The sequence below is a fragment of the Leguminivora glycinivorella genome, chromosome 21 (assembly GCF_023078275.1).
Source record: "Leguminivora glycinivorella isolate SPB_JAAS2020 chromosome 21, LegGlyc_1.1, whole genome shotgun sequence".
Lineage (NCBI taxonomy): Eukaryota > Metazoa > Arthropoda > Insecta > Lepidoptera > Tortricidae > Leguminivora > Leguminivora glycinivorella.
The window spans coordinates 3,743,306-3,770,328 of record NC_062991.1 but is presented as its reverse complement, the minus strand read 5'-3'; the positions used below and the strand labels follow the sequence as shown (position 1 = coordinate 3,770,328).

The window sequence follows — 27,023 nt, the reverse complement described above, 5'->3', positions numbered from 1 at the left end:
AAACCCTTATTTATTTTTAAATACCTATCCAACAATATATCACTCGTTGGGGTTGGAATAAAAAAAATTATCAGCCCCCACTTTACATGTAGGGGGGTACCCTAATAAAACATTTTTTTTCCATTTTTTATTTTTGCATTTTGTTGGCGTGATTGATATACTTGCAATATCTGGGCGACCGAGCTTCGCTCGGTTCTATTTTAATATCTTTAGATAAACAATAAATGCAAAAACAAAAAAAAAAGACAAAAAACAAAAATTTAATTTCTGGCCGGGATTCGAAACCCTGACACCTACGATTATGATCTATCTGCGTACATTAGACCGACCTCGTACGACTGAGCTAAGCGGAATCGATGCGCGCGCGGCGAAATTAACGACCATATTTTACGTTTACTACCGCGAAAGAAAAACTCATGAAAACTCTAAAATTCACGTTTTCCGGGATCTAAGGCTACGCTAGATCGATTTTTCACCCCCGAAAACCCCCACATAACAAATTTCGGCGAAATCGTTAGAGCGGTTTCCGAGATCGTCGGTATATATAAATAAATAAATAAAAAATATACAAGAATTGCTCGTTTAAAAGTATAAGATATTGGGACCAAATTTCAGCTTTCTAGTGCTAACGGTTACTGAGATTATCCGCGGACGGACGGACGGACGGACGGACGGACAGACAGACATGGCAAAACTATAAGGGTTCCTAGTTGACTACGGAACCCTAAAAAGCAGCGTTTGCCTATGTTACACTTGAGCAAAGCAGGAGCCTATCATAACTATAAGTATTTGGTATTGAAAATTGAACCTTATTTTATCTACAGCCGTTTCCATCAAACAGAAACGCGCAAATATCACACACAGTGCCGCCGTAGGTAACGATCGTATGTTATTTCGTTCGGAGTAATGTGTGCTTTATGAGCGAGGTACAGGATTTAAACTCGCACGATATGATCTATAAGGGAAAGCAAATAAAACCCAATATAAGGCTCACCCTTATGGCGTTAGGCTGAGCCGATGATAAGGGTTTTGAAAGGGTATTGGGCCGGTCCCTGCTTCGTATTTTAACACTACCAGGCCTGGTTATCCTTCAAATTGCTACCTTTACCTACAATCATATTAATGAATTTAAACGTAAAGGCATAGTGGCCTCTCATAACTTACGAAGCAATGCACATAAAGACCGTCTAGTGCCACCGTTTCATAAACTCTCAAAGTCGGAACACTCTGTATAATACGTCTCCGGCCCTGCGATATACAACCGCCTCCCAGGAAACATAAGGCATGCATCGTCTCCCCGAACCTTTAAAAATAGACTTGAATCGTGGCTGATCTCTAAAACCTTTTATACTTATAACGAAATTATGAAATTATGCAACTGCCAGCTTCTGACCTTGTAATACTACAAACATTAACTAATTTCGATTACAAAGTACTTATTGAAAATTGTATTTAAAAAAAAAACATTACTATTGTACTGTTTGTGATACCTAGAATAATTTATATTGTATTGATTTATAATGTAATTGACGTGTACCTGTATGTTAACAATAAACTTTATTTATCTTATCTTATCTTATCTTATCTTAATATGACAAATAAAGACACGACTTCATCAAAGGTCATTACAGGAAGGCCCTTAAGTAAATAATACTATCTGAATCGTCTCAGTGTGTCCGCGTGCACCAACAAGCAAGGTTTAATTAAATCTTTAAGACAATAGTTATTATCTATATTATCTCACCATGTTTGTCCTACCATAAACTATAATGGCGCAATACGAGTGAGATAGGCATTCGGCCGTGGGACGGCGAGTGAGTTTTGGAAATTGGATGTTTTAAATTAGGAATGGTATCTCCTGCCGTGAAGCAGGTAAGTTTTTTTTTTTTTTTTAATTTATAAGTTACAAAAAATGTGATAGGGATAAATCATATTTAATAAAAATGAGAAAAAATGTATTATTAGTTTAACTATAGGTACAAGTTAAAAAATATAGTCTTCGTGTACAATTTTTTATAGTTAATTTATTTTAATTTATTATTTTTTATTTTGGAGTTTTATTGAGTAACGAAAGGTTCCAAATTCAAAAACGTAGTATATTACGATACAAGTGCGTAAAAACGGAAGTTCGAAACGAGCGGCGATAAATTAAAACACGACCGAAGGGAATGTTTTAAATCGAGTTACAAATTTTCCTTTCGCACGTGTATCGTACGACGTTCTTCAGTACAGATGGCCCTCGGAATAAGTTGCGACCTGACATATAATGAACCACTTCTCGCACTAGTGCGTAAAAAAAACACCATCTGTACTGAAAAACTTCATTTGTAGTAGTTTATAAAGTTTATAACAATATACTTAAAAATAACTATTATAAAAATTACATTATAATTACGTACTTATAGTTGTCTTTAATCGTAACACTAAACACTACTAGATATCAGTTGAGAATAAATATTACCTTCCGTCCTTAAATGGACTTTTTCTTCCCCGCTAGGAGAGATCAAAGTGGTACTTTTCTTCCCTGCTAGGAGGGATCAAAGTGGCATTTTTCTGTTCAAGGACATTTATTTGCCGGTATAAAATATATTTTTTTGATAAACTTGTTGATTTGTTGAGTTATTATCTCATCATCCCCCTAGCGTTTTCCCGGCCTATGCCTCGGCTCAGGGAGAGCCTAGGGGTCCGCTTTGCTGTTATTATCTAATAGTATTAAATAAATCTGTTTCATCTCTATGTTCCTTCATTTTTCTCTTAGGTGGTGTGAAAAGCAGTATGTGTCACACGGTAGCAATAGTTATTTGTTATACAAGGGAGCAAAGTTGTATTTAAACCGAGTGTGGAATCGCAACACGAACTAGCGAATGGATTCTAGGGTTGAACTACGAGCGAGCGAATGGATTCTATGGTTGAACCACGAGCGAAGCGAGTGGTTCGAAAATAGAATCATGAGCGAAGCGAGTAATTCAAAAATAGAATCCTGAGCGTAGAGAGTTATCACGCTGTGCCTTTACTGGTAAATAAACTTAAAGCTCCGGCTGTACAAAATTAAGGACACAAGTGATAATAATAGAAAAAAATACTGAAATTGAAAATAATTAAAATGGTGTCTAAATAAGCTTGCTAGGGGAAGTATATGTGGAGATAAATAATTTAAGATTGTTTATATTTTATAACATTTATTTATATAGAAAATATTGTTGCCAAAGTGCGTTGTTAACTTGGTTCTTAATTTAATTTCTGCGTTAACTGTGTGAAAACTGACTTGTGATTCTCTTGTTCGACACCAATGACATGTACAGAGCTCAGTGGAAAGCTAGGTCGCTTAAAAGGGTTCAAAGTAAACTTTCACACAAGTTATCTGAATTTATAACTAGAAATTATACTAATAAATACCTAGGTACCAGTTCTCAAAAATAATTGCTTGCTCTAAATTGTTGACTCTATGAATTTAACTAAATTGCAGCCGGCTCAGATGCCCTAACCATTAGAAGGATAAATCGGACCGACCTCTAAAATGGTGAACCTTCGGGAAAGCTGTGGAACGTGTCACAGGCCCTCCCGGGCATGTTGGCAGCTCATGCGGTGACTTGTCCACCCGGAACGCGTGCCACGTGGACACCGAGGCAAATGCGGCAGAGGCAGGCCATCCTCCAGCGAACAGGACCCAAAACGTCCGCCGGTCACAAGGATTTCAAAGAAGGACTTCCATAGTAGTATAAGATTTGAATATTCAATATTTCAAATCAAATTATAATAATCATAATTAATGATCATATATCTTAATTTAAATCCCGGCTCCGCTGAAGGTCAAAGATATTTCCTAGCGGAGCGCTCCCAATCCCACAGCAGAAGACAGATCATCTTCAATTTTGAGGATTATTGCAGTCCTCCTGCTTCCACCGTTTTGACCACCATGAGGTTGGTCTTATGGAGAAAGTGCGTGCGCACCCGAAAGGGTCAAAAAAGGAAATGGACCACCCATGATCATTAACCTATTTGCATATGGAGCAATCAAGGACATAGGGTGACAAACCCAGGAAGACATAATATATCGAATTAATATATTATATTTATTTGAGATTCCATCAGAGTCATGAAAGATTTACTATGATGTACACAGCAAGATTGTCACTCCAGACAGGCCTCTTATTTAGAGTATTTATATTACAGCATTTTGTTATGTATTTAAGATAATTTTCTGCATTATTTCTATATAATTATATTAATTTAATTTATCAAAATGTACTGGAGTAACAATTAATAAATTTATAGTTTAAAAAAACTAGAAAAACACGCTTTTATAAACGCACGTAAAAGCCAAAAATAAATTATGGATCGTTCAAGTTGTCTCTATTTCTGAGATGAAGAGTAAACTATGTGCTTTTAATTATATTATTTGATTGTAAAAGCGTGGGGCGCTGCAGTCGTGCTGTAAGTCCAGTTAGCGCGCCAATCTGTGTAAACTGCTTCTCGTAACCACAACATAGCTTAACTTGATTTCTCAGCAAGTTATACAAAAAGTTTTTCCTGTTACAGCGCCCCACGCTTTTACAATCAAATATTATAATTAAAAGCACATAGTTTACTCTTCATCTCAGAAATAGAGACAACTTGAACGATCCATAATTTATTTTTGGCTTTTACGTGCGTTTATAAAAGCGTGTTTTTCTAGTTTTTTTAAACTATAAATTTATTTTATACTTTTTAGTCGTTAATAATGAAATATCTTTAAAATTTAAACACAAATTTATTTCAAGTAGGCGAATTTCGCAAGCCATTTGTGGCTTAACACGTATTGCTACTTAATAACAATTAATACCAACTGATGTATAGGTACTAAGTTTATCGCAATAAAGTCGTTCATTGATTCATTGAATTCTTACTTTTATTTCAATTTATATTTTATTCAGCCCACATTCTCTCCATCTCCGCCAGTGTGTCTGTATTGCATAGTGTTTTACCTGTCAGCTTAGAACAATCTAGGTCTTCTATCTGAAGAGCACTAAGTGATTTTACTCTACTCAGGGCCACATGCGCCTGTCCATCAACCGCAAAAGTACGGGACCCTAAGTACACCACTGCGTAGTGCCTTGCATCTTGTGCACGGTAGATGCCCAACTTGAAATCACTAGGAGCCAGTGCCGGCCTGTGCAATTGATTAGGGTTGTGTGGGTTGGTTGAGCGAATTTGAGTTTCGGCAGGTTTGGGAAGAAATTCTAGCATGTAGGGAAAAAACCGCGAGCGTAGCGAGCGCGAAATTTTTTTATAGTGGTGCGCTAATTTGACGATGAATACAATAGAGAACTTAAGGATTTCATCTTACAGAGTGGGAAAGAGACAAAGGGTTGAATTTTCTCAGTCACACATCTATCTTTTATGCGGGGTAAATAAAGGGGTTTATTTGCTCTTAAGGGTCAAAAGAAAACCCTAACCCAAATTTAAATACTACTACGTTGATCTTTCTTTTATGCGCGGGGCTTTGCCCCCGAGCCCCCTTTATTTGCTCTTCAGGGTCACAAGAAAACCATAACCCAACTTATTTTAAATATTACGATGATCTTTCTTTTATGCGGGGGGCTTTGCCCCCCGAGCCCCTCTTACTTTTGCTCTGGGTCACAAGAAAACCCTAACCCAACATATTTTAAATACTACGTTGATCTTTCTTTCATGCGGGGGCTTCGCCCCCGAGCCCCCTTACTTTTGCTGTGGGTCACAAGAAAACCCTAACCCAACTTATTATAAATATTACGTTGATCTCTCTTTTATGCGGGGGCTTCGCCCCCGAGCCCCCTTACTTTTGCTCTGGGTCACAAGAAAACCCTAACCCAACTTATTTTAAATACTACGTTGATCTTTCTTTCATGCGGGGGCTTCGCCCCCCGAGCCCCCCTTTGCTTGCTCTTAAAGGTCACAAGAAAACCCTAACCCAACTTATTTTAAATACTACGTTGATCTTTCTTTTATGCGGGGGGCTTCACCCCTCGAGCCCCCCTTTGTTTGCTCTTAAAGGTTACAAAAAAACGCTAACCCAACTTATTTTAAATACTACGTTAATCTTTCTTTTATGCGGGGGCTTCGCCCCCCGAGCCCCCCTTCTCGTTACTCTTAAGGGTAAGAAAACCCTAACCCAACTTATTTTAAATACAACGTTTATCTTTCTGTTATGCGGGGGGCTTCGCCCCCCGAGCCCCCCTTTGTTTGCTCTTAAAGGTCACAAGAAAACGCTAACCCAACTTATCTTAAATACTACGTTGATCTTTCTTTCATGCGGGGGGCTTTGCCCCCGAGCCCCCCTTTGTTTGCTCTTAAAGGTCACAAGAAAACGCTAACCCAACTTATTTTAAATACTACGTTGATCTTTATTTTATGCGGGAGGGCTTCGCCCCCCGAGCCCCCCTTTTCGTTACTCTTAAGGGTCACAAGAAAACCCTAACCCAACATATTTTAAATACTACGTTGATCTTTCTTTTATGCGGGGGCTTCGCCCCGAGCCCCCTTTTCTTTACTCTTAAGGGTCACAAGAAAACCCTAAACCGCGAGCCACCCCTTTGTTTGCTCTTAAAGGTCACAAGAAAACGCTAACCCAACTTATTTTAAATACAACGTTGATTTTTCTTTTATGCGGGGGCTTCGCCCCCCGAGCCCCCCTTTGTTTGCTCTTAAAGGTCACAAGAAAACGCTAACCCAACTTATTTTAAATACAACGTTGATCTTTCTTTTATGCGGGGGGCTTCGCCCCCGAGCCCCCTTTGTTTGCTCTTAAAGGTCACAAGAAAACGCTAACCCAACTTATTTTAAATACTACGTTGATCTTTCTTTCATGCTTCCCCGCTCGAGGCTTTGCCCCCCCCTTTTTCTGTTCTTATCTTCCGGCACCATCATCAGGCCTTGAAACCTAATCGTAGTCATAGTTCATTACAAGACTTTTCTAAGAAGCCCAAAAACAGCTATGATACGATGTTCCATCATGTAGTTCCAGTTCATATCTTCCGGCTCCATCATCAGACCTTGAAACCTAATCGTAGTCAAAGTTCATTACAAGACTTTTCTAAGAAGCCCAAAAACAGCTATGATACGATGTTCCATCATGTAGTTCCAGCTCATATCTTCCGGCTCCATAATCAGACCTTGAAACCTAATTGTAGTCAAAGTTCATTACAAGACTTTCCTAAGAAGCCCAAAAACAGCTATGATACGATGTTCCATCATGTAGTTCCAGTTCATATCTTCCGGCTCCATCATCAGACCTTGAAACCTAATCGTAGTCAAAGTTCATTACAAGACTTTCCTAAGAAGCCCAAAAACAGCTATGATACGATGTTCCATCATGTAGTTCCAGTTCATATCTTCCGGCTCCATCATCAGACCTTGAAACCTAATCGTAGTCAAAGTTCATTACAAGACTTTTCTAAGAAACCCAAAAACAGCTATGATACGATGTTCCATCATGTAGTTCCAGTTCATATCTTCCGACTCCATCATCAGATCAGCTCAACAGTACCATATTATTGTATTGTCATCGGAACTACATATAGCTGCCAATTTTCATTACGCTACGACTCCTGGAAGATGGTTAAATTAGCTTCCTTAGATTCCATTACATACATAGTTACATACACGACGACCTAATAAAAGCGTGTTAAAAATCTCATACAACGCGTTATTTTTGGCTATCTGGCAGCCCGTGCACAGATTATGCAGAAAAGTGCATACATGTGTGGATGCAAGTATTTTTGCACCACATTAGGATTGCAATTAACTTTTGAAACAAAATAAAATTAATGAAATTTCGATTTTAGATTTATAAAAACATATTAATTACAACCAAGAAAATGTACTACGTTACAGAGTGTTGCAATACACACGAGTTAAAATAACTTTGCATCCCGTATGTAACACATAACTTTTCACCTCACTAAAGCGAGGAAACACGCAATAAAAACAACTGGAACATAATTGCACAGAAATAAGTCAATTTGCGTTTATTACAATTTCCACGAAGCACCCACCAACACCACAAAAGTTTCAAATTAAGAATCAAGAAGAAAAATCTATTTGGGTGCGTTCGGTTTCACGCGTTTTGAGATTGCAATGTTACTTAAGGTGCGTTCTGAATAAGTACAATGGAAGAGTCAAAAATACAATTTCTTGTACGATTTCAAGTGTCTTATGGTGAAATCATGTTATAAGATTGTTTGAATTTTATGTTTTTAGTCGGATACAATTCGATATGAAATTATTTTTGCGTTCGCATCACATGATTTGTTAAGACAATTTAAGCACAGGGAGAAAATTGTCCTGTCTGGGACATGCCTTTACAAGAAATTATATTTAAAAAAGTAACTAATGACACGTTCGAATTTCAAATATTCTTTGCACTCTTGTGGATAAAATGCGATTTTGCTATCTGTTTTTAAAGAATAAAAAAGTCCTTTCCGAGCTAGTGAGGTGAAAAATTATTTTCACCTTGGGCGTTAACACTTGAATCCCTCATTACGCTCAGGATTCCATTTTAGAATCCCTCGCTACGCTCCGGATTCTATTATATAATCCTCCGCTACCTTTAGGATTCAATGTACGCCCTCGCCGTAAATTTATCATTTTGCTCCCCTGAGACACAATCTATTATTTGGGTTGTATTTATCGAAATAAATATTGTTGCCGGTTTTACAGGTGGTTAAAGGTTTTCACGATTGTTGTATGGGAGCCCCCTTAAAAACATATTTTATTTTGTTTTTAGTATTTGTTGTTAACCGACTTCAAAAAAGGAGGAGGTTCTCAATTCGACTGAATGTTTTTTATTTTTTTTTATTTTTTTTGTATGTATGTTACTCGATATCTCCGAGAATCGTGGACCGATTTTCAAAATTTTTTTTTTTGATCGAACGGGTATAACCCCGAGATGGTCCCATTGGCACCAAGTCAGGGTCTGATGATGGGATCTTGGAGAAATCGAGGGAACTCTTCAAATGTTATAGGCACATGTAATGTTTTTAGTGTATTTTTAAAAGGTACACCAGTATTTACGCCTGACGGTAGTAATTTTATGTGGCTGAGCTGATGATGGAAGGTCAACTCCTCAATGGTTAGGAGTTAAAGGATAATTCTTTCACTACTGTACATATGTTCGGACTGATACATATAATATCACTAGGAACCACTAAAAATCAACAAATAAATTAACTTTTTAACAAAAAATAAAACCGCCTTCAAAAATAAGCGCGTTACAAAACACGGAGAAACTAAAAAGCAAAAAATAATAAACCTTTGAATTCAGATTTCTTATCGTATTGCAATAATCTATACATCCAAATTATAAACAAATCAATTATTTTTGGAGTCGGTACCAGCCTGTGTATGGTTGGGTGGGGCAAACAGACAATAGCAAGGCGAAGAACAGGTCTGGTACCGACTACAAAAATAATTGATTTGTTTATAATTTGGATGTATAGATTATTGCAATACGATAAGAAATCTGAATTCAAAGGTTTATTATTTTTTGCTTTTTAGTTTCTCAGTGTTTTGTAACGCGCTTATTTTTGAAGGCGGTTTTATTTTTTGTTAAAAAGTTAATTTTTATCATCATCATTGGCCTCAAAGTCTATAACAGACTATACAAGCAGAGTCAAGAGGGGCGACAGCGTTTTCCATGGCTATGTAAGCCAATACGGGAGCGACAAACACGACCACAACTCGGGCAGGTGAAGTGTGCACTTGGCGAACACGTATCGCGCTGATGACGCTTGGCGCGCTTACTTGCGAGTGTCGCAAACCAAGCATTGTCGTGGATTTTACGTCCGTCGAACACCAGTTTGCGCCATTTGTCCCTGTCCTCGGCAAGCTCTTCCCATGTGTGGGCCGGGATGTTGAAGGCGTGCATGTCACGTTTGTTGTTATAGCGGCAACAGAAATACATAATCTGTGAAAATAGCAACTCTCTAAAATAAATTTTATAGTTTAAAAAAACTAGAAAAACACGCTTTTATAAACGCACGTAAAAGCCAAAAATAAATTATGGATCGTTCAAGTTGTCTCTATTTCTGAGATGAAGAGTAAACTATGTGCTTTTAATTATATTATTTGATTGTAAAAGCGTGGGGCGCTGCAGTCGTGCTGTAAGTCCAGTTAGCGCGCCAATCTGTGTAAACTGCTTCTCGTAACCACAACATAGCTTAACTTGATTTCTCAGCAAGTTATACAAAAAGTTTTTCCTGTTACAGCGCCCCACGCTTTTACAATCAAATATTATAATTAAAAGCACATAGTTTACTCTTCATCTCAGAAATAGAGACAACTTGAACGATCCATAATTTATTTTTGGCTTTTACGTGCGTTTATAAAAGCGTGTTTTTCTAGTTTTTTTAAACTATAAATTTATTTTATACTTTTTAGTCGTTAATAATGAAATATCTTTAAAATTTAAACACAAATTTATTTCAAGTAGGCGAATTTCGCAAGCCATTTGTGGCTTAACACGTATTGCTACTTAATAACAATTAATACCAACTGATGTATAGGTACTAAGTTTATCGCAATAAAGTCGTTCATTGATTCATTGAATTCTTACTTTTATTTCAATTTATATTTTATTCAGCCCACATTCTCTCCATCTCCGCCAGTGTGTCTGTATTGCATAGTGTTTTACCTGTCAGCTTAGAACAATCTAGGTCTTCTATCTGAAGAGCACTAAGTGATTTTACTCTACTCAGGGCCACATGCGCCTGTCCATCAACCGCAAAAGTACGGGACCCTAAGTACACCACTGCGTAGTGCCTTGCATCTTGTGCACGGTAGATGCCCAACTTGAAATCACTAGGAGCCAGTGCCGGCCTGTGCAATTGATTAGGGTTGTGTGGGTTGGTTGAGCGAATTTGAGTTTCGGCAGGTTTGGGAAGAAATTCTAGCATGTAGGGAAAAAACCGCGAGCGTAGCGAGCGCGAAATTTTTTTATAGTGGTGCGCTAATTTGACGATGAATACAATAGAGAACTTAAGGATTTCATCTTACAGAGTGGGAAAGAGACAAAGGGTTGAATTTTCTCAGTCACACATCTATCTTTTATGCGGGGTAAATAAAGGGGTTTATTTGCTCTTAAGGGTCAAAAGAAAACCCTAACCCAAATTTAAATACTACTACGTTGATCTTTCTTTTATGCGCGGGGCTTTGCCCCCGAGCCCCCTTTATTTGCTCTTCAGGGTCACAAGAAAACCATAACCCAACTTATTTTAAATATTACGATGATCTTTCTTTTATGCGGGGGGCTTTGCCCCGAGCCCCTCTTACTTTTGCTCTGGGTCACAAGAAAACCCTAACCCAACATATTTTAAATACTACGTTGATCTTTCTTTCATGCGGGGGGCTTCGCCCCCCGAGCCCCCCTTACTTTTGCTGTGGGTCACAAGAAAACCCTAACCCAACTTATTATAAATATTACGTTGATCTCTCTTTTATGCGGGGGGCTTCGCCCCCGAGCCCCCTTACTTTTGCTCTGGGTCACAAGAAAACCCTAACCCAACTTATTTTAAATACTACGTTGATCTTTCTTTCATGCGGGGGCTTCGCCCCCCGAGCCCCCCTTTGCTTGCTCTTAAAGGTCACAAGAAAACCCTAACCCAACTTATTTTAAATACTACGTTGATCTTTCTTTTATGCGGGGGGCTTCACCCCTCGAGCCCCCCTTTGTTTGCTCTTAAAGGTTACAAAAAAACGCTAACCCAACTTATTTTAAATACTACGTTAATCTTTCTTTTATGCGGGGGGGCTTCGCCCCCCGAGCCCCCCTTCTCGTTACTCTTAAGGGTAAGAAAACCCTAACCCAACTTATTTTAAATACAACGTTTATCTTTCTGTTATGCGGGGGCTTCGCCCCCGAGCCCCCTTTGTTTGCTCTTAAAGGTCACAAGAAAACGCTAACCCAACTTATCTTAAATACTACGTTGATCTTTCTTTCATGCGGGGGGCTTTGCCCCCGAGCCCCCCTTTGTTTGCTCTTAAAGGTCACAAGAAAACGCTAACCCAACTTATTTTAAATACTACGTTGATCTTTATTTTATGCGGGAGGGCTTCGCCCCCCGAGCCCCCCTTTTCGTTACTCTTAAGGGTCACAAGAAAACCCTAACCCAACTTATTTTAAATACTACGTTGATCTTTCTTTTATGCGGGGGGCTTCGCCCCCGAGCCCCCCTTTTCTTTACTCTTAAGGGTCACAAGAAAACCCTAAACCGCGAGCCACCCCTTTGTTTGCTCTTAAAGGTCACAAGAAAACGCTAACCCAACTTATTTTAAATACAACGTTGATTTTTCTTTTATGCGGGGGGCTTCGCCCCCCGAGCCCCCCTTTGTTTGCTCTTAAAGGTCACAAGAAAACGCTAACCCAACTTATTTTAAATACAACGTTGATCTTTCTTTTATGCGGGGGCTTCGCCCCCGAGCCCCCTTTGTTTGCTCTTAAAGGTCACAAGAAAACGCTAACCCAACTTATTTTAAATACAACGTTGATCTTTTATTTTAAATATGATCTTTCTTTTATGGGGGCTTCGCCCCCGAGCCCCCTTTGTTTGCTCTTAAAGGTCACAAGAAAACGCTAACCCAACTTATTTTAAATACTACGTTGATCTTTCTTTTATGCTTCCCCGCTCGAGCCCCCCCCCCTTTTTCTGTTCTTATCTTCCGGCACCATCATCAGGCCTTGAAACCTAATCGTAGTCATAGTTCATTACAAGACTTTTCTAAGAAGCCCAAAAACAGCTATGATACGATGTTCCATCATGTAGTTCCAGTTCATATCTTCCGGCTCCATCATCAGACCTTGAAACCTAATCGTAGTCAAAGTTCATTACAAGACTTTTCTAAGAAGCCCAAAAACAGCTATGATACGATGTTCCATCATGTAGTTCCAGCTCATATCTTCCGGCTCCATAATCAGACCTTGAAACCTAATTGTAGTCAAAGTTCATTACAAGACTTTCCTAAGAAGCCCAAAAACAGCTATGATACGATGTTCCATCATGTAGTTCCAGTTCATATCTTCCGGCTCCATCATCAGACCTTGAAACCTAATCGTAGTCAAAGTTCATTACAAGACTTTCCTAAGAAGCCCAAAAACAGCTATGATACGATGTTCCATCATGTAGTTCCAGTTCATATCTTCCGGCTCCATCATCAGACCTTGAAACCTAATCGTAGTCAAAGTTCATTACAAGACTTTTCTAAGAAACCCAAAAACAGCTATGATACGATGTTCCATCATGTAGTTCCAGTTCATATCTTCCGACTCCATCATCAGATCAGCTCAACAGTACCATATTATTGTATTGTCATCGGAACTACATATAGCTGCCAATTTTCATTACGCTACGACTCCTGGAAGATGGTTAAATTAGCTTCCTTAGATTCCATTACATACATAGTTACATACACGACGACCTAATAAAAGCGTGTTAAAAAAGCGCGGGAACGTCGGATGTGCTGGCGGCTTTTTTGAATATTGTTAAATTTAAAGGCACTTTACAAGCTGATTCTACAGTCATTTTTGTAAATAAATCTGTAAATATAGTTGATAGTGTAAATAAAAATATATAAAGTGTAAATAAATATGGGGAAAAACTCGAAAAAGCGAAAAAAGAAAAATGAAGAAAATGGTGACTTGGACCTGGTTTCGGGAGATGAAAGTACTGACTTTTAGTTCGGTGAAATCGTTAGAAATGGAGAAAGATAAGTACGCTATATTCAAAGTACCCAATTATGCCAGAACGTATCCTGAAGACGGTGGTAATTTCGAATACATTGTTTTCTTGGAAAGCTCTGTCTCGGACCAACCCATAGGGAACCGAGGGTTATCTATCAAAAAGTCGAAAATTGTAATGTCGATTATTAGTAGCCCGAAAACGCTTCCCAATTTATTAATTGATTTTATTGATTGTTTGCCCGAAAGTACTTTTCCCCTATTATTATTTTCCCGATTCTTATTTCGCTGTAATTTTGTTTCGCTTATGATTCGAATCAACACTTATTAAAATTCCTAAGCATCATTTGACAACTACTTTTTGTCGCGTAAAGTTTTTATTCAGAAATATTATTTAACCGCTAAATCAAAAGTTCGAAATTCTAATTAACACGAAATTCTAATATCAACAGCAATTTTGTATGGCTTAGTTTTATAATTCGAAAATTAAGCCGCTTTATCAAAAGTTCAATAAATCATTTTTGACCCTCACAGTTCTTAACCTATGAGTTTGCCATAGTTTGTGGCAAAGGTTTGTTTCTATAGGGTCGCAGTTCTAACCTAATACCCATTACAAATGTTTGTTTCTGTGAAATAGTTCTAACCTAATGAAATTGCCATTGAGTTGTCATCAATTGGATTGCCAAAGAAATTAGTTCAGTGGATCGTCAATTTCTTATCTGAAAGAAAGGTTTTTGTTAAGTATAGCGGTAATCTTTATGGCCCTAGACTAGCCTCTGTAGGCGTATGTCAAGGAGGCATTTTATCTCCGTTAATTTTTATATTGTACATACGACGTTTGAATTTAATTTTGGGACCAGAAGTTAAAAATTTACAGTTTGCAGATGATTTGGTTGTTTACACTAGCGGTAAAAATGTAGTCAACTTAGTGCACATTATTAATAATGCCTTAAAAAAATTATCCCAATATTTTTCATATCTAAATCTGAGTGTCAATCCTCTCAAGTCAAAACTCCTTGTTTTTGGGAAAAATCGTGCATCATCACTTCCTAGTGTACTTTATAATAACATTGTCATTCCGGCTTCTCTTGAAACAAAGTTTTTAGGTGTTATTTTTACTCATAATTTATCCTGGAAAAAATATATTGATCATATACTTACTAAATCCAACAAAGCTCTCAATGTCTTAAGATCTTTAACTGCTACGTATTGGGGTGCAGATCCCAAAATATTGCTTCTTTTATACAAATCAATGATTCGTAGTCACTTCGAATACGGTTTCTTATGTTTCGCTGAAAATAATAAACATGTAGATGCTTTAGATAAATTGCAAAACAAATGTATGCGTTTGATAACAGGTGCATTTAAGAGTACGCCAATAAATGCTTTACAAGTCGAGTGCAATCTTCCTCCTATTATTATTAGATTAAACTATTTAAAAGAAAAATTCATTTTAAAATTGTACTCTCAAAATAGTCAACTTTTGTCAAACCTTTTAACTTCTTCTGTGTCACTTCTTTGTATATTCTTCAAAATTTGCCCGAACTAATTAACTTATTTGACAGTTCTAATATCAACAAGTCTACTCAAGTGTTACCATGCTATGAAGGCAGTTTTTACAGTAAATTTCCTAAAATTGACATTACTATTGACAATGAATTGTCATCTAAAGAAGAAGTTTACAGTAAATTATCAACATGGAATGATCATCACATGATATACACTGATGGATCTAAAATTGAATCGAATGTTTCTTTTGCCTTATTCGATAGCACTTCGGGTAGCGGTCTGGGTTATAAGCTTGATAAAAACTGTAGTATATATTCAGCTGAAGCTATTGCCATTCTTGCAGCACTAAGGCATATTCAATGTAAAAATCAAGGTAATAAAAAATGGCTTATTATAAGTGATTGTATGAGTGTACTTCAAAGTCTACAAAGTCATAAACTCAATGCTAAAACTAATTATTTGATTTTTGTTATTAAAGCGTTATTGGCTGATCTCTTTCAAGAAGATTTTATTATTAGATTCTTGTGGGTTCCGTCTCATATTGGTGTAACAGGAAATGAACGCGCAGACTTTCTGGCCAAATCAATTAATATTTCAAATGCTACAAATTCTTATTATAATGTTCAATTGCCCTTCACAGATTTAATTCCAGTTTTGAAAAGTAGAATGACTAGACAATGGATGACTCATTGGAATCACGCTGTTCAAGTAGATAATAAGGGTTTGTGGTATGCGACATTTAATGTAAAAATTAATAGTCAACCTTGGTTTTGCAAGAGTCATATTTATGTAAATAGAAAATTCTACTCCATTATTATGCGTCTCCGTTTTGGTCATTGTCGATTGAACTATCATTTGTATCGTCTCAATATTGTAAATAGCCCTAAATGTTCGTACTGTAATTTAAATGAAGAAACCATATCTCATATTATTTTTGACTGCCCATCCTTTGGCATTCAGCGCCTTGTGCTATTGGATGAACTCACAAGTATTTTTGAGCGTTCTGAATGCATCCCGCGTAACATTACAGACTTTATTGTAAATAAATGTACATATTTGCCATTGTATAAATATATAGTTAGCACTGTAGGGGAAATATAGGATAATAAATTTGTAAATTAGTTGTGATGACCTGGTACGAGTTTACTTTTGACTACTCACAGGTTAACTTCTGTGAGTCTTATTTTTATGTATGATCTGGATAATCTATTTTCTACTAGATTTGGAGAAATACCAAGATATGGTAACACTGATTTTGACAAGCAATTTAATATAATATTGAAGACTATTCCTGGACTTGAAAAACTATAAATCGGACTATTGGAGATAAAAATACTGAAGACATTTTAACTGGACTTGACTTATGTTATACAAAAATTAATACCAACTGATGTATAGGTACTAAGTTTATCGCAATAAAGTCGTTCATTGATTCATTGAATTCTTACTTTTATTTCAATTTATATTTTATTCAGCCCACATTCTCTCCATCTCCGCCAGTGTGTCTGTATTGCATAGTGTTTTACCTGTCAGCTTAGAACAATCTAGGTCTTCTATCTGAAGAGCACTAAGTGATTTTACTCTACTCAGGGCCACATGCGCCTGTCTAACCGCAAAAGTAAGGGACCCTAAGTACACTTTGACGATGAATGCAATAGAGAACTTAAGGATTTCATCTTACAGAGTGGGAAAGAGACAAAGGGTTGAATTTTCTCAGTCACACATCTGTCTTTTATGCGGGCTCCCTTTATTTGCTCTTAAGGGTCAAAAGAAAACCCTAACCCAAATTTAAATACTACTACGTTGATCTTTCTTTTATGCGCGGGGCTTTGCCCCCGAGCCCCCTTTATTTGCTCTTCAGGGTCACAAGAAAACCATAACCCAACTTATTTTAAATATTACGATGATCTTTCTTTTATGCTGGGGGCTTTGCCCCCCGAGCCCCCCTTACTTTTGCTCTGGGTCACAAGAAAACCCTAACCCAACATATTTTAAATACTACGTTGATCTTTCTTTCATGCGGGGGCTTCGCCCCCCGAGCCCCCCTTACTTTTGCTGTGGGTCACAAGAAAACCCTAACCCAACTAATTTTAAATACTACGTTGATCTTTCTTTTATGCGGGGGGGCTTCGCCCCTCGAGCCCCCCTTTTCGTTACTCTTTAGGGTCACAAGAAAACCCTAACCCAACTTATTTTAAATACTACGTAGATCTTTCTCTTATGCGGGGGGCTTCGCCCCCCGAGCCCCCCTTTGTTTGCTCTTAAAGGTCACAAGAAAACGCTAACCCAACTTATTTTAAATACAACGTTGATCTTTCTTTTATGCGGGGGCTTCGCCCCCCGAGCCCCCCTTTTCGTTACTCTTAAGGGTCACAAGAAAACCCTAACCCAACTTATTTTAAATACAACGTTGATCTTTCTTTTATGCGGGGGGCTTCGCCCCCCGAGCCCCCCTTTGTTTGCTCTTAAAGGTCACAAGAAAACGCTAACCCAACTTATTCTAAATACTACGTTGATCTTTATTTCATGCGGGGGCTTCGCCCCCGAGCCCCTTTTCTTTACTCTTAAGGATCACAAGAAAACCTTAACCCAACTTATTTTAAATACAACGTTGATCTTTCTTTTATGCGGGGGCTTCGCCCCCGAGCCCCTTTGTTTGCTCTGAAAGGTCACAAGAAAACGCTAACCCAACTTATTTTAAATACTACGTTGATCTTTCTTTCATGCTTCACCCCTCGAGCCCCCCCCCTTTTCTGTTCTTATCTTCCGGCACCATCATCAGGCCTTGAAACCTAATCGTAGTCATAGTTCATTACAAGACTTTTCTAAGAAGCCCAAAAACAGCTATGATACGATGTTCCATCATGTAGTTCCAGTTCATATCTTCCGGCTCCATCATCAGACCTTGAAACCTAATCGTAGTCAAAGTTCATTACAAGACTTTTCTAAGAAGCCCAAAAACAGCTATGATACGATGTTCCATCATGTAGTTCTAGCTCATATCTTCCGGCTCCATCATCAGACCTTGAAACCTAATTGTAGTCAAAGTTCATTACAAGACTTTCCTAAGAAGCCCAAAAACAGCTATGATACGATGTTCCATCATGTAGTTCCAGTTCATATCTTCCGGCTCCATCATCAGACCTTGAAACCTAAACGTAGTCAAAGTTCATTACAAGACTTTTCTAAGAAACCCAAAAACAGCTATGATACGATGTTCCATCATGTAGTTCCAGTTCATATCTTCCGACTCCATCATCACATCAGCTCAACAGTACCATATTATTGTATTGTCATCGGAACTACATATAGCTGCCAATTTTCATTACGCTACGACTCCTGGAAGATGGTTAAATTAGCTTCCTTAGATTCCATTACATACATAGTTACATACACGACGACCTAATAAAAGCGTGTTAAAAAGGAAGACGTTGTAACCAAAAATAAATTAATAGTTTAAAAAACACTATAAAACACGCTTTTATAAATGCACGTAAAAGCCAAAAATAAATTATGGATCGTTCAAGTTGTCTCTATTTGTTAGCTGAAGTTTAAAAACTATGTGCTTTTAATTATAATATTTGATTGTAAAAGCGTGGGGCGCTGGAACAGGAAAGACTTTTTGTATAACTTGCAGATAAATCAAATTATGCTATGTTACGGGAAGGAGGTTACACAGATTGACGCGCTAACTGGAGTTGCAGCATGACTAGTAGGTTCTACATTAAACAGTCAAATCAATTAAAAGTCAGTGTTCAAAGTAGGTACCAGTTTGTCGAACTCAGACAAAATATGCGCTAGTAGCGAGGAGAGTCGACAGTCACCGACACTTAGAACGCCGCTTTTTTCCGGTAATCAAAGTACAAAAGGGGAAAGTGTCTACAGTGACAGGATGCAGAGTTCTTGTTCGTGGACGAGATATCTTTGGTTCTCTTTGGTAACCCTTAGGCGGCATATGTAAACGTTATGTTCTTATGCAACTTTATTCGCCAGGAAGTTCGGATTAGTATTTGTTTACAAGAAAGTCTTTCCTGTTCCAGCGCCCCACGCTTTTACAATCAAATATTATAATTAAAAGCACATAGTTTTTAAACTTCAGCTAACAAATAGAGACAACTTGAACGATCCATAATTTATTTTTGGCTTTTACGTGCATTTATAAAAGCGTGTTTTATAGTGTTTTTTAAACTATTAATTTATTTTATACTTTTTAGTCATTAATAATGAAATACTTTTAACATTTATACATAAATTTATTTCAAGTAGTCGGATTCTACATGCCATTTGTGGCTTAACGTGTACTTATTGCTAATTGCTACTTAATAATAACTAGCGGCTAACTTCTTATTACGGTATTATCATAAAAATGTTTATACCTAGTAAGTTATCCGTAAAAGATAGACAATATACTTTTTGAAGACATTAGAGAGACATACTTTCGCCATACATTGTTTTGAAGCTCTCAGCTAGTGGGATTTTGTTTGACTCGATTAGAAAATATTGTCACATTTCAACTAATTCAAACAAAATTTAAGTATTTATTTTTTGCCGAGCCCCCCTTTATTTGCTCTTAAGGGTCACAGGAAAACCATTACCCAACTTATTTTAAATACAACGTTGATTTTTCTTTCATGCGGGGGGCTTCGCCCCCCGAGCCCCCCTTTGTTTGCTCTTAAAGGTCACAAGAAAACGCTAACCCAACTTATTTTAAATACTACGTTGATCTTTCTTTTATGCGGGGGGCTTCGCCCCCGAGCCCCTTTTCGTTACTCTTAAGGATCACAAGAAAACCCTAAACCAACTTATTTTAAATACAACGTTTATCTTTCTTTTATGCGGGGGGCTTCGCCCCCCGAGCCCCCCTTTGTTTGCTCTTAAAGGTCACAAGAAAACGCTAACCCAACTTATTTTAAATACAACGTTGATCTTTCTTTTATGCGGGGGCTTCGCCCCCCGAGCCCCCCTTTTCGTTACTCTTAAGGGTAACAAGAAAACCCTAACCCAACTTATTTTAAATACAACGTTTATCTTTCTTTTATGCGGGGGGCTTCGCCCCCCGAGCCCCCCTTTGTTTGCTCTTAAAGGTCACAAGGAAACGCTAACCCAACTTATTTTAAATACTACGTTAATCTTTCTTTTATGCGGGGGGCTTCGACCCCCGAGCCCCCCTTTTCGTTACTCTTAAGGGTACAAGAAAACCCTAACCCAACTTATTTTAAATACAACGTTTATCTTTCTTTTATGCGGGGGCTTCGCCCCCCGAGCCCCCCTTTGTTTGCTCTTAAAGGTCACAAGGAAACGCTAACCCAACTTATCTTAAATACTTTTGTTTACTCTTAAAGGTCACAAGAAAACGCTAACCCAACTTATTCTAAATACTACGTTGATCTTTCTTTCATGCGGGGGCTTCGCCCCCCGAGCCCCCCTTTTCTTTACTCTTAAGGATCACAAGAAAACCTTAACCCAACTTATTATAAATACTACGTTGATCTTTCTTTCATGCGGGGGGCTTCGCCCCCCGAGCCCCCCTTTGTTTGCTCTTAAAGGTCACAAGAAAACGCTAACCCAACTTATTCTAAATACTACGTTGATCTTTCTTTCATGCGGGGGCTTCGCCCCCCGAGCCCCCCTTTGTTTGCTCTGAAAGGTCACAAGAAAACCCTAAATCAACTTATTTTAAATACAAAGTTGATCTTTCTTTCATGCGGGGGGCTTCGCCCCCCGAGCCCCCCTTTGTTTGCTCTTAAAGGTCACAAGAAAACGCTAACCCAACTTATTTTAAATACAACGTTGATCTTTCTTTTATGCGGGGGCTTCGCCCCCGAGCCCCCCCCCTTTGTTTGCTCTTAAAGGTCACAAGAAAACGCTAACCCAACTTATTTTAAATACTACGTTAATCTTTCTTTTATGCGGGGGCTTCGCCCCGAGCCCCCTTTTCGTTACTCTTAAGGGTAACAAGAAAACCCTAACCCAACTTATTTTAAATACAACGTTTATCTTTCTTTTATGCGGGGGCTTCGCCCCCGAGCCCCCTTTGTTTGCTCTTAAAGGTCACAAGGAAACGCTAACCCAACTTATCTTAAATACTTTTGTTTGCTCTTAAAGGTCACAAGAAAACGCTAACCCAACTTATTCTAAATACTACGTTGATCTTTCTTTCATGCGGGGGCTTCGCCCCCGAGCCCCCCTTTTCTTTACTCTTAAGGATCACAAGAAAACCTTAACCCAACTTATTTTAAATACAACGTTGATCTTTCTTTTGTGCGGGGAGCTTCGCCCCCCGAGCCCCCCTTTGTTTGCTCTGAAAGGTCACAAGAAAACGCTAACCCAACTTATTTTAAATACTACGTTAATCTTTCTTTTATGCGGGGGGCTTCGCCCCCCGAGCCCCCCTTTTCGTTACTCTTAAGGGTAACAAGAAAACCCTAACCCAACTTATTTTAAATACAACGTTTATCTTTCTTTTATCAGGGGGGCTTCGCCCCCCGAGCCCCCCTTTGTTTGCTCTTAAAGGTCACAAGAAAACGCTAACCCAACTTATCTTAAATACTACGTTGATCTTTCTTTCATGCGGGGGGCTTCGCCCCCGAGCCCCCCTTTGTTTGCTCTTAAAGGTCACAAGAAAACGCTAACGCAACTTATTCTAAATACTACGTTGATCTTTCTTTCATGCGGGGGCTTCGCCCCCGAGCCCCCCTTTGTTTGCTCTGAAAGGTCACAAGAAAACCCTAAATCAACTTATTTTAAATACAAAGTTGATCTTTCTTTCATGCGGGGGGCTTCGCCCCCCGAGCCCCTCTTTGTTTGCTCTTGAAGGTCACAAGAAAACGCTAACCCAACTTATTTTAAATACAACGTTGATCTTTCTTTTATGCGGGGGGCTTCGCCCCCCGAGCCCCCCTTTGTTTGCTCTTAAAGGTCACAAGAAAACGCTAACCCAACTTATCTGAAATACTATGTTGATCTTTCTTTCATGCTTGGGGCTTCGCCCCCCGAGCCCCCCTTTTTTTGATCTTAAAGGTCACAAGAAAACGCTAACCCAACTTATTCTAAATACTACGTTGATCTTTCTTTCATGCGGGGGCTTCGCCCCCCGAGCCCCCTTTTCTTTACTCTTAAGGATCACAAGAAAACCTTAACCCAACTTATTTTAAATACAACGTTGATCTTTCTTTTATGCGGGGGGCCATGATCAGGCCTTGAAACCTAATCGTAGTCATAGTTCATTACAAGACTTTTCTAAGAAGCCCAAAAACAGCTATGATACGATGTTCCATCATGTAGTTCCAGTTCATATCTTCCGGCTCCATCATCAGACCTTGAAACCTAATTGTAGACAAAGTTCATTACAAGACTTTCCTAAGAAGCCCAAAAACAGCTATGATACGATGTTCCATCATGTAGTTCCAGTTCATATCTTCCGGGTCCATCATCAGACCTTGAAACCTAATCGTAGTCAAAGTTCATTACAAGACTTTTCTAAGAAACCCAAAAACAGCTATGATACGATGTTCCATCATGTAGTTCCAGTTCATATCTTTCGGCTTCATCATCAGACCTTGAAACCTAATTGTAGTCAAAGTTCATTACAAGACTTTTCTAAGAAACCCAAAAACGGCTATGATACGATGTTCCATCATGTAGTTCCAGTTCATATCTTCCGACTCCATCATCAGATCAGCTCAACAGTACCATATTATTGTATTGTCATCGGAACTACATATAGCTGCCAATTTTCATTACGCTACGACTCCTGGAAGATGGTTAAATTAGCTTCCTTAGATTCCATTACATACATAGTTACATACACGACGACCTAATAAAAGCGTGTTAACAACTTATGACATGAAATTACTGAAGACGAGGCAGCATGGCCTATGGTCTTAGCCTGTCCGAATGGATGAATAAAAAAAAAAAAACTTATTTGAAAACTCGTATCGAACGGTTCACGAATTTGATTCTTACGGCTTACATAACAAATTCGGTTTTCAAAAAACAGATATATTTTGATTTTAGGTTTAAGTTAGCGTTATTTGCACCTATCTGAATAAAGTTGGAATGTCATTTGCCATTTTTTTCGACTTTTTTGTTCGGGACTGTGCGTCTATAGGTATATATTTAGTCTAAGTCTTATAAAATTAATTTCTGTACATATTTAGTCAGAAAACGCCTTTTCTTCACGTCCAGAATTTTTCCCCATTCATTTGTTCTTTCTCTACAAATTTTCCCCACCATAGAAGTAACTAGCCAAAAAGTCCTGAATAAACTAGATGAACAAAACCTTTATGCTGAAACTATAAAAATAGACTGAAAGTATAGAATGAAAAGAATATAATTTTATTAATTTAACTAGAACATATTATTTATTTATTAGAAAAAATAAAATCATAATAGTACAAAAATACATACCACGTTAGTAACACAGATACTCACTAGGTGTCGCTACGTGACAGCATTTGTTTTGATGTTTAATTAGGGTTGTAATTTTTTTATAAGTATGTGATCGTAAGAATGTAGCTTGTATTTTATGATTATTATTTTTATGTAGGTATTTAATCTGATTTATATAATTTTTAGTAGCACTCAATTTTATTTCATGCTATCAAATACAATTTGTTTTTTATTTGTAGGTAGGGTGCATTGGGGTAATTTTAAAGGTCGTCTAATTTCGAAAGTCACAAAAAATCACCATTATTTCCATCATATCAAGATCCCCTTTCGAAATTACCCGAGCATTTCTGTGCTCCGAAATTACCCCAATGCACCCTACACAGTATTAGTATTTACTTAACCATAAGAAACTAATATGTTATTGCGTCTTTAGGTTTAATATAAGGTACTTGAGTAAATACGCACTTAACTCGATTAAATAATCTCTTTTGCATATACTTAAATAATAAATAATAATGCACCCGGAATTGCAATAAACATCGGAATGTGGTTTTAATTGAGACGTTGTTGCAATATTAAAATGAACAGATACATAATAACATATTTAAATTAACAGATACATATAATCATTTGTTCAATAGAATACTTCCTACGCAGACAGTCGAATCCTGTGTAAACTCTGGTGTCCTGGATATACATGAACAATTGCACATATAGCGGCCATCTCCATACTTCGTACCTACTAGTACGAATATAACGCCAATAGCTTATATGTATGACGCTTAAAAACATCGTAACTTTACTGTGATAACAACTTGAAGTAAGATACAGCGGGGCAAATCTCGACTGGGGGACAAAAGTAACTGGTCCATTTTTCCATGTTTTACAATGTTTTCATTATTAAATAGAGTGTCAGCCGGTTATATATGGTAGGCGTGTTCAGTGGATACGTGTAGAACTCAACATCATAGGTAATAATGAAAAAAATGGATTAGTTACAATTGCTCCCCAGTTGAGATTTGCCCCGCTGTACCTTAACAAGTTTTCTTCACTTTTAAATACCATTTTAAAGATATCCCGAATAAGAATAAGAAATTTATTACTTTAACTAGAACTAGAAAACTAGAATACTTATAACTTTAAGGTCACGAAGGTCTCCAACTCACAGACACTAGTGCTAAAACAAGTACCATTCCTGTTCCAGTCTTGGGCGGTATCAGGTGTGCTCTTGAACATGCTGGGACAAGGCATGGTCCTCAGCTTCCCGGCCGTTCTGCTGCCGGGGCTGAAGGCTGACGACTCCACCATTAGGACTGACTTGGACACTATGTCTTGGCTTGGTATGTATACCTTCTTTACTCCGATCTTCTTAAGTTCTCATTTATTTGTTTGTACGTCCTTCACGGCAAAACGGAGCGACGATTTGTCGTGATTTCTTAAGAGATAGTTGAGGGGATGGAGAGTGACATAGGCTACTTTCTGCTTTTTCTAACGCGAGCGAAGCCACGCGAAAAAGCTAGTATAATATAAAATTGGTTTAGGTAAGGGGGCATGCGGCGTGAATGTCAAATAATGGAAGCTCATACAAGTGTCCTGAGTCGACGCTGCATAGATAGTATGCACGCTCGCCCGCTCCGCCTCACGCCCCACCAAACGCTCCACATCGAGCTTCCACATATAATAAACGTTACAAAACTGCGACACATACCCACAACCTTCCCAGAATTTAACATCAGTTTTGTTATTCCAGCTTCTGTCGTCGGTCTGGCGAGTTTCCCCGGTTTTCTGATCTCTGCAATCTTCATGGAGCTGTGGGGCCGGAAGCTCTCACAAATCCTGGCCATCGTACCAGGAACGCTGGGCTGGCTGCTCATCTACTTCGCCAAGGATGTCACCACTCTCATGGCTGGCAGGATCCTTTGCGGCATCACCGCCGGCGCCAGCGTCACTTTAGGAGCCGTCATCATCGGGGAGTACACCAGCCCACAGCTCCGGGGCATGTTCCTGAACCTCAAGACTGCTTCCGTCTGCGTGGGAAATACTCTCGTTCACCTTTTAGGCCATTTATATACTTGGAGAACTGTTGCCATTTTCGGACTTGTACCCCATATTATTGCTTTCGGAATTATCTGCACCTGGCCAGAAAGCCCGACGTGGTTGGCCGCAAGATTTAAGTTTGATGAGAGTGAGAAGGCCTGGTTGTGGCTGCGAGGTAATGACCGTTTCTCAAGAAACGAGTACGACAGTTTGGCTAGACCTCAAAAGCAGAGACTTTCTGAAATACGAGAGAAATCCAGCGTCCAAAGGCACGTGGTGTTATTTTTGCAAAAGTTCACTCGAAAAGACTTTCTGAAACCCCTACTCATAATACTCTTTGCTGGTATTTTGCTCGAGGCGTGTGGGAGGCACATTTTCCCAGCCTACGCACTACAGATCATCGAAGAGATTACAGAAGATAAGTCAAAAACATTCCATTACACGTTAATCATAGATCTGATAACGACATTCAGTTCCATGTTCTCGTCTGCGCTGGTCCGTATGCTGAAGAGACGTATCTTACTCTTCGTTACTGGAGGAGCATCTTTAGTTGTGTTAATGGTTATTTGTGGCTACCTTTATCTGACAGACATAGACGTGATATCTAAGGACCGCCATTGGCTGCCAGTGTCGATGTTTATGCTGTACTTTTGCTAGCAAACTTGGGATGTACTCCTATACCTCTAGCATTGCTCGGTGAGGTGTTCCCGGTAGCGCATAGAGGAGCAGGTTCCGCGATGTCAGGATTAACGCTGGCTATTTGTCTCATGGTCGCTTTGAAGATCACCCCCGCAATGCTAGTCAGTTTAAAAGTGTACGGGACTTTTGCTGTGTTCGGCGTAGCCATGGGATCCGCTCTAGTCGTTTATTACTTTATCCTTCCAGAGACGAAGGATAGAACTCTGCAAGAGATTGAAGACTTTTTCAACCACGGACGGTTCCTCAGTGATAAGAAAGTTCGGGGGAGTTGTGAAGAAAATGTTACCATGCTTAAGAATTAAGTGACCATAATTCTGCCCTCATAAGGCAATTAGCGGTATCCCAAATAAAAATTTAATGCTAACATGTACCTTAAGTTTTCTAACTGACAGTTCCATTTTCAAATGTTTTTGATTATGAGATACCGCTAATTGCTTTACCGGGAAACAATTTAGTACATTTGGGACAACTTCTATAGCATATGTTTGTAATAGTTATTTGTTACACAACGCCGAGTGTGGGGGCAAAATTGTATTTTAACGCCGAGTGTGTGATTGAAAAACGATTATCACTGCTTCCAGGAATTCCACAGGTGGTAAATCATCTTCATTACTAAATACGTCCACATTTATCAGTTTTAAAGCAGAAAATTTGACTATATTCAAGGTCAAATTACTTTATCCACTAGTGGATAAAATCC

At 38.5% G+C, this 27,023-nt stretch overlaps 1 protein-coding gene and 1 long non-coding RNA gene across 2 annotated transcripts; one reads left to right on the top strand and one right to left on the bottom strand.

Annotated features, from left to right (window-relative positions):
* The first annotated feature begins 1,672 nt into the window (after positions 1-1,672).
* Positions 1,673-26,424, top strand: LOC125237526 (facilitated trehalose transporter Tret1-like). Its single transcript, XM_048144649.1, has 3 exons — positions 1,673-1,872; positions 24,792-24,927; positions 25,338-26,424. Exons 1-3 carry the CDS (start codon positions 1,849-1,851, stop codon positions 26,279-26,281), a joined length of 1,104 nt encoding a protein of 367 aa, XP_048000606.1. The 5' UTR covers positions 1,673-1,848; the 3' UTR covers positions 26,282-26,424.
* Positions 14,341-15,202, bottom strand: LOC125237528. Its single transcript, XR_007178340.1, has 3 exons — positions 15,180-15,202; positions 14,849-14,979; positions 14,341-14,406 (listed from the first exon to the last, which is right to left on the bottom strand). It is a non-coding gene; the product is annotated as an uncharacterized LOC125237528 (long non-coding RNA).
* Positions 26,425-27,023: the final 599 nt, after the last annotated feature.

Coding starts and splice junctions, on each gene's coding strand:
- LOC125237526 (XM_048144649.1), top strand. CDS start 1,849: ATGGTATCTCCTGCCGTGAAGCAG. Junction 1,873..24,791: donor TATCTCCTGCCGTGAAGCAG/GTAAGTTTTTTT, acceptor TTCCTGTTCCAG/TCTTGGGCGGTATCAGGTGT. Junction 24,928..25,337: donor GGACACTATGTCTTGGCTTG/GTATGTATACCT, acceptor TTGTTATTCCAG/CTTCTGTCGTCGGTCTGGCG.